Raw genomic sequence first — 8,267 nt, 5'->3', positions numbered from 1 at the left:
CGCCTTCGGTTGTCCCGGCGCTCTAAACCCGGCGATGGCAATTCCGGCTTCGGTCGTCCCGGCAATTTGAACTCTGCGATCGGAGAGATGGAAAACATTTAAGACGCGGTAAACATATGAAGCAAATTCATGTTTATCATATTGAAACAATTCACCGGAATTAAGTTTTCTGATTTGCTATTTTATACAGTGTGATTTTTCCTTTTTAGATATAATACAATCTGAATAGGGACTATAGTATCAATTTGAAATTATGCTATTTATAGGTAGGTAAAGATTTCTGGTATCTACCTGCGTAGGTAAATGGTAAAACGCAATTTTTAAAAATTGGTTCTTTGCACCGATGGCAATTGTGTAAACTTATTTGAGCTTCTTTGCATATTTTGGTCTCCAATACATATTTCTAAGCATTAATCTTCCGAACTGTGCTCATTTAGGGAAGACCGGGGCTAGTTGTCACAATTTTGGATTCAGTCGTTATAACTTAGACGCCTTTTAATATTTTTAAACCAAAATTACTCTAAATACTCAGTTGGTATGTAGACTGCCCATTAACATTTGTAAAATTTTTGTGACAACATGCCCCTACCTGGGGCAAATTGTCACAGTACCACAAAAATAAAGAAAATAAGAAATCAAAGGGTTGTTTTCAGAAAAAGAAGTACTACATATTGTCTTCGAGTCACAGTTATGACACATAAAACGGATTTCTATCAGTACAGATTTTATGTGCCCATTGTTTGCAAGTTGTACATCTAATACAGCTTTCAACTGAAACTTCATTTCCGAGTTTTCCGCACATAAGACACATACAGTCTTCGGCTTCCTCGTCCGATGAAATTTTTTTTTTCTTACCCTTTGGATAGAAGATTTTTTAGCGCTTTTAAAATATTTGACTGGTGACAGGCGTTTGATTTGTGACAACCTGCCCCACTTGATCCGTCGAAACTTAATGTTAAATAAAAAAAAACATTTAAATAATAAATATATCAAAATATACCTACATATGTAGTCTACAAGGTTGGCGGTACCTGTTAATAGTTATTTACATAAAAGTGAGGAAAATGACACATTACTGGTGAGGAAATATTGAAGGGCGAGGCCCTTTGGGGCCGAGTACTTTAATTTCCGAGTTAAGTAATGTCATTTTACTGACGAGTTTGTATTAAATTTTACCCGAAATCGTATTTTAATATAACATTTCAATTTGTTTATACAACTTTTGATTAATGTCAATCTGTCGGTGATGACAGGAGTCACAAACGCGGCCGGTAAAGTGACAGGTGTGGCCAGTAAAGTGATAAGCGGCAGGAAACGTAGTCTGCTCTGGCTCTGTCATGTAAACTCAAATTTCCTGACAGAAAGTAGGCATGAAAATGAAGGTTTCAGTATTCTTTGGTTTCAGGACGATTTTGGGTAAAACATATGTGGGGGAATATGACTCTGAATACTCCCGATTTTCGCCCAAATAATGCAAGGCCTTAAACAAACGCTAGCGTTTAAAATAAAAGGAAACAATGCCCCACAATTTTAAAACAATACGCTACAATTTTGGGCGACCATTAATAAATGGAAACTTTCCGATTTATGGTAACATTCAGCTTTTAGTATTAGTGCACCTAGTTTAGCAATTTATTTATTTGCGAAGCGCTGTCCTGTTTAATTCTGTCGTACTTTTTTTTATGAGTTTATTTATAGGTATTGAATTGATGTAGGATTAATAAATAAGCATAACTTTAGATTTAAAAATCGAAACGTCAACATGCGTTGTCCAAATTTATTGGATTGGTAATATGCATACCCGTCCCTTTCGCTTTTAAATGTATCAGTGTTCACGAACTTAATAAATTAAAGTTAGGAGTTGCAGATTTATGTATGCGCTTTATTATTAATGAAAACTAAGCATTAAAGTGTGTTTCAAAGAAAGTCACACTGGTTTAGGTAGCTTTAACGGCGGTTGACAGGAGAGTCAAATAGTGCCTTAAATTTTGGGTTTTGCAGGAAGCAGACCTAGGAAGAACTACGTCTATTAGAATAAAAACATTATTATTATTCTGTCAATGGGACACTGAGCCTCCAACGTTGGTTCTGCAAACCGCAGGCGATTTCAACCCATATTACCAGTAAGCGTTCTCATAGTTAATAGGTCCTGAGTACTGTCATTTATGCACGCTCGAAATTAAAAGGGTCACAGTCAACGAAAAATTTCCTAAATAAGTGGAAGAAAACTCGGAACGATTGTTTAAGGTACTTTGTAGCAATACGAGTACAAAGGACTGGTTTAGTATTTATTCAAGAACACATGAACCTCGATTCTTTAATTCATTGTGTTGATATAAAATGCCATTTGACTATTCTGGAACCCATGTGGGCTTTCTAATTGCCGATTGACGGCGCATTCATTATAAAAGGTGGATTGCAAATGAACAAGAATTCATTTCAAAATGTTATTTAAGGAATAAAGCTAATTAACTCTTACTATGTCTTTAATTTACCTTGTGCGACTTCAGATAAACGAACTGGCAGACGACGACCTCTAAAATGGTAACTCAAAATACCACAAAACACAACGTAAAATCTAGCGCCCTCACACTATCAGCTAGGAGGTCTGACTCTAGAAGAATGTGAGTGGTATAATAATTCTTCACTTTATCAATTGGCCCTGAACAAAAAAATGGACCGCAGCTTAAAACATTCTAAACGGCTACGAGCGAATGTTCCTTCACCTTGTAATATTCTCAACAATCTTCTCCTAGAGTCGTACTTTACTTACTCCGATCGAATGATGTAACGACTTAGTTACATTTACAAGGAACGAAAACTACACTCGCATAAAATAAAATTGAACTTCTACGGCACTGGCACAAATTCTAATATTAAAATCAATTTTATTTGATCCACGGCTACCTCAGTAATTAAACTGTTTTTAATACTCCTTACCTGGCGGAAGTCCCTTATCTCTTCTAAAAATCTAACATTCAAAATCTAATACTCTGCATTGATTGACTATAGTAAATACGCCTATGAACTCAGCTGATTGAATATGTTCATCAAAACAAAAGCGATCCATTGGACTAGTGTTACAGAAATTAAACACACAATTTTTAATCAATGAAACAAACAAACAAATAACCAAAATCCTTTGTTTGGATTCAATTTTTATCATCCATTCCATTCTTGCAACAAATTCTCACGAGTCGATTTCTTTAGGAATATTAAAATTACTTCAAACAAATTTAATATGCAACTTCCTAAAAATAATCGACCACTACTTTATACAAATCACAAAATTTAAAATAACTTAAAATAACTTAAAAATAACTGGGTTGATATTAATTTCGTCCATTTTATGAGTTAGATTTTGTTTGGGGGTAAAATTCTCACACACAAATAATACGTGCTAACGCTTAGAAAGTCTAACCGCGACTGCCGAAAACCCCCTTACAACGCGCGACCTTTCTTCCCTTATTGCGAAACGCACACTTTCATTAAAAACGTACACGTTGTTATCGACTTTTATTTGCAGACATACTTTTCGTTCACGTTCGCTATAAAGCGGTGCATATGTAAATTTTCGGATGTTGAACACCCAATTTTTAACATGGTTAAGCGGTCACCTGTTACAACGACCATCTCACGTATCACACTCCTTACTCAATCTCATGATAAACGTAACTCACAATATGAACTTTTGTATATACCACAATGGACTTAAGCTCCAATAACGCCCGTGACAATAGATCAAGAAAGAATACAATTTTGATTCTTTGGATTGATCAAGTTCCCTATGAAGCGGCATATGCGTAAATTACTCTATGCTGACCAAAATACAAATCCGAAAAAAATCGTTTTTGAATTCTACAGCGCCCACCAGTTACAATTAAAATAATATGATATACGTCACATTCAACCGAATGATACAAAAAGTCAACATAACACATAAACATAACAGAAAAATATATATGTACTAAATAGACAATTAACATACGAGGCAGTTTTTATAAAATATGCTACACTACTTTTTTTTGCAAAATCAAAGCAAAAACAATTAAAACAATACAAATTTACACTCCCTGTCTCTGTTACTTCCCAAGACTACCTTTCCACTCATAAGCAATTCACCCTGTATATTGAAGGTTAAGTAGATTTCGACAAGAATAATTTATTTTCAGAATTAAAGTTTGCTGATATTTAGCCGTTGAAAGGTTTATACAGGGTGTAACATATATGAATGTATAAGATATTGAAATAAATTTGTCCAAATAAATAAGGGTTCCAAATAATTTGTTTGGGAGCTACATTCCCAAAAGTCACTATTTTTTATGGAACTAACGGCATTTTCTTTGGGGCGTGAAGTTTCACGGTAGAAAATGTTTTCCTCCACGTTGCTACGCCAATGGTGTTTTACTTGTAGTTGCTCCTTAACTTATTAACTCGCATAAACCTTTTTTACTTTGTCTATAATTACCTATTATATTATGTGGTAAATAAAATAATGTGGTATTGGTATATTCAAAACTTAATTTGGGTAGATGTATGATCAGAAAACTGGGGAACGCTGTACTCAGATAAAGCGCCACATTTGAATATCCTAGCAAGATCACATTAGATACTTACGTTACTGTCAAATGCAAGTAATACATGGCCTGCTTTATTTATGATGCAAACGTTATAGGTTACAATTTAACAAAATGAATAATTTCATGCAATTTTCGTAATTGAAAAATCTATCTTAAAATTAATATCCTTGAATGAAAATTTCCAATGATAAATCTATAATTTACCCCAACGTCTTACCCGCAAACGATGTAGCACGTATAGAATGTAAACTGGTATTACTTCACACAGAATAATTCAGAAAATGCGGCTCGGGTTCCCAAATTTCCAAATAATTTTAGACACTGCTAAAGACGTCCATTAAATATCGCAAAAAACTGTTTGAAGACTTCTTAATTTCACTTAAAAATGAATAAATACATTCATAATGGGTTCCTTGAGGTTTTTGAAAGCTGTTGGGTATAGATTTTATTAATAAAGGTCCTGAAAGACCCACAAAAGCTACTAAAAGTTCCGCCGCTCAAAGTGAAGAGAAACTCGCAAGGATTCAAAGCTTCTCGAAGAATTTTTGGAGCACTTAGAAGTTGTTTGGGACTTAAAGAGCTTTAAACACTCATAAAAGACTTCTAAAAAGTAACAAGAACTCATTCAAAACGATTTTAAATACTCACAAAGGGTCTAAGGACGTTCAAACGAATTAAATGCCTTCAAAGCCTCCAAAAGACCCATTGTGCGTTTATTTTGTAATTTTTGAATCTTCTCGTAAAAAATGCGTAAAGTGGATTTTTTTCTGATTGCAGAAGGAAAAACGTTAGCAGTCGAAAGGGGAAGGGGCATCTTTCGCATCATCCATAGACCGCCTCTTTGTTAGCGACCGCCAATTAACTTCAAACGCCTTTTCTGTATCAGCCGGTCGCCTCTTCACTCGAAAGGGGAGGTACATCTTAATGTACACATGAATTATATAAAACATGTAGAGAACTACTTCCTGTTATTATGGTATAATGGTATCGAAAACGTCCTTTAGCCATTTTTATCAATTTCATGATCTTACCTGGGGGGGGGGGCGTCACGTGGGAAATCTTAGGTCCCTAACGAGGTACCTACAATATAATATATATCTTTGGCCATTTGTGGACTGAACTAAACTGCCCATTACTACTTCTTTGTAAATTAAAAAAACTAGAGAAATATGAAAATGAGTTAACGCAAATCGTTTTTCATTGCTTCAGATTCGGATTTAAATTTAATAATTGCTGCTACTTAACTAACATTTTTTAGTATGATCGCAAAATTACAACAGATTTATGGCAGATGTTGTAAAGTCTCTCCATGTAAACATAATTACAATGTACCTAAGTAAATTACGTCTGCCAAATAACCTACCTACCCACCTTGACCGATGTCGTAGACAAACACTTCCTAAAAATACTACGCGTTTAATTTTTATTGTGCAACAATAAATGCCTAGTTACAATTCATAGGATGATCTAATCCAGCAACACGACGACCGATTCCCCAGGCCACAAGGAAATTTCCTTGAAGGACAGCGTTTCGATTTTGGAGGACGCCGTAGGCCCGACGACCACCTGCCCGCCGTACAAAAGCGTCGACAGGTCCGCCGAAATGTGCACGAAACCGAGATTACTGACGACAACGTACGACTTCCGTCTGGGAAACCATCGCTGAATTACAAGGAGATCATTCTCCTTGTACTTAATCTCGGCGTTCGCTTTGTTAAGGCCGTCCTTGTTGATCGCATTAACGTAAATCGAGGGCGATGTTACACGTAACGAGACCATTTTTGATATAATTTCGAGTTGGGCGAAGTTAATGGGCATCGGATGGCTGTGCATCCAGGGCAGGATTCCTTTGCGCGTAAACGGCCTGTTTGGAGCCTCCCACGCCATGGCGGAGAGCTGATGTAAGTGCTCCAGGCCCTTGCGATCTTCGTGGGGGTCGGAGATTTGCTGTAAGCCAATTTCGTCCCCGTAAAAGATACTTGGAGTGCCCGGAAGCATGAGCTGCAGAAGCGTTGCTCCCAATGTGGCGTTTGTGTAGGGTAGTTTATTGGTGAGGCGGGCGGTGGCGTCGTTACCTAGGGACCAGTGCACCCAGGGATTGCCCGCTTTGGCGAACAAAGTACTGTTGAGCACTGACTCCAATTGTTCGCTGATCTTCTCGACGCCTCCCGTCATTTCCAGTCGGACGTCTACAAGATCTATGTTATTTAAAACTGTAGGGATGCATTTGGGGTGGGTTCTGTCAATGACCGCGTGGTTAACAATCAATATTTTGTTCCAGCCCAACACGCGTTTCCAGCTGCGTAAATTAGCGGAGAACGACTCGTCGTTGGTCAGAAGCTCGAGCCCTTTCAGGTAAAAACCGTCGACGCCTAAATTGGCCCAAAACGTGAGTGCGTCCTCGATGGGGTCATTTTCAAAGTTTTCCTCGTTAAAGCTGCTGCCGTTAGTGAAATCTCGCCTTTTTAATCGTTTAATTAGCGGCCATATCGGCACATCGAGTACCAGGCGGATGTTTTCATTGTGTAGCGAGTTTACAAGCAAAGTCAAATCGGCCAACTTTCCTATTTGTGGTGCAATTTCAGTGAGCGTGGTGACGTTGTTGTAATTTTCTGGGTACTGGAGCGATGCGAAGATCGAGTTCAAACGAACTGCTTGCACACCTAGCGACGACAAGTAGTCCACACGTAGCGCTACTCCCTTAAGATCCCCGATTCCATCATCGTCCGAGTCGGAAAAACTAGCAGGGAATATCTCGTACATTAACTTCCCTTGGTACCACTCCGTAGGAGGGTTGCACGTCTTTGGAAGTTTCCAAACCATCGCAATCACAACAGCGATCATCGCCATAATCCCGGCTAAAAACATCCAAGCGGACACTTTTCGTATCACCGGCCAGTTCCATTTCATGAAGAAGTAGTTTTCTGGAGGGTTTCGAAATGTCATCTGCAAATTTTGGGTTTTTCCACCAGTTTCCTAAAAGACACAACCACGTGTTAGCCAATACGCTTAGAGTAACCAACTCACCTCAGTCACGGTTTCCTCATTCTTGTGCAGATACTGTTTATGCCCGCTCAGGAGTTGGGTGCAGGCGGGTTCTGCCAAAGTCGAAGAATTCGAAGACGCCGAATCGGCTCCTTCTGCATTATGATCTAAACACTTACTGTTCAGGTGTTCGCCGGTTCTATTTCGGCGCTCGCTTACCTTCGACCCGTTGCAGTTTCGTCGCAAGGTCCACGGGCAATATAAAATTCGACTCTTCTGATACAGGCAGAGGGTTAACCAGAGCGTTGGTCGGCGGCGAAGGTGTTAATAAGGGGCATATTGAAGCAACTTCGTCGGCCATAAATGTCGCGCTCGAATCGACGTGTAGGAGACTTGCCATGTTAATTCACTCGATTGAACTGTCGCGACGCTTTTAACGAGTTTAATTAATATTAATCGGAATTGATAGACGATGTAGCATCAGCTGACGCCGGGCTATTAATAATATAGGAAACGCGCGCAGTGCACTGCGCCGAGACGGCGAGCGTCGGAATCGATTCACTTCAATTCTATAGTTAGCGCCGTTGGTTTTAATGGAGGACAATTGAGCGTAGAAGGTAGCAAAAGAAGTATATCCATTTCCAGTTGTAATAAATCATAATGCTACGAATGGTGTTCAAATATAATTAGAAACCGAAATGA

General features: G+C 38.3%; 1 protein-coding gene across 2 annotated transcripts; it reads right to left on the bottom strand.

Annotated features, from left to right (window-relative positions):
* Positions 1–5,980: 5,980 nt before the first annotated feature.
* On the bottom strand, positions 5,981–8,052 carry LOC116177162 (4F2 cell-surface antigen heavy chain-like). 2 transcript variants are annotated; one of them, XM_031496051.1, is made up of 3 exons: positions 7,785–8,052; positions 7,608–7,732; positions 5,981–7,556 (listed from the first exon to the last, which is right to left on the bottom strand). In XM_031496051.1, exons 1-3 carry the CDS (start codon positions 7,963–7,965, stop codon positions 6,048–6,050), a joined length of 1,815 nt encoding a protein of 604 aa, XP_031351911.1. In that variant the 5' UTR covers positions 7,966–8,052; the 3' UTR covers positions 5,981–6,047. The 2 variants fall into 2 exon arrangements, with proteins under 2 accessions (XP_031351911.1, XP_031351912.1); XM_031496052.1 differs by having other exon boundaries at positions 7,608–7,720.
* Between the last annotated feature and the right edge of the window lie 215 nt (positions 8,053–8,267).

The sequence above is a fragment of the Photinus pyralis genome, unplaced genomic scaffold, assembly GCF_008802855.1.
Source record: "Photinus pyralis isolate 1611_PpyrPB1 unplaced genomic scaffold, Ppyr1.3 Ppyr1.4_LG7, whole genome shotgun sequence".
Classification (NCBI taxonomy): Eukaryota; Metazoa; Arthropoda; class Insecta; order Coleoptera; family Lampyridae; genus Photinus; species Photinus pyralis.
This window is presented reverse-complemented; position numbering and strand designations above follow the sequence as displayed.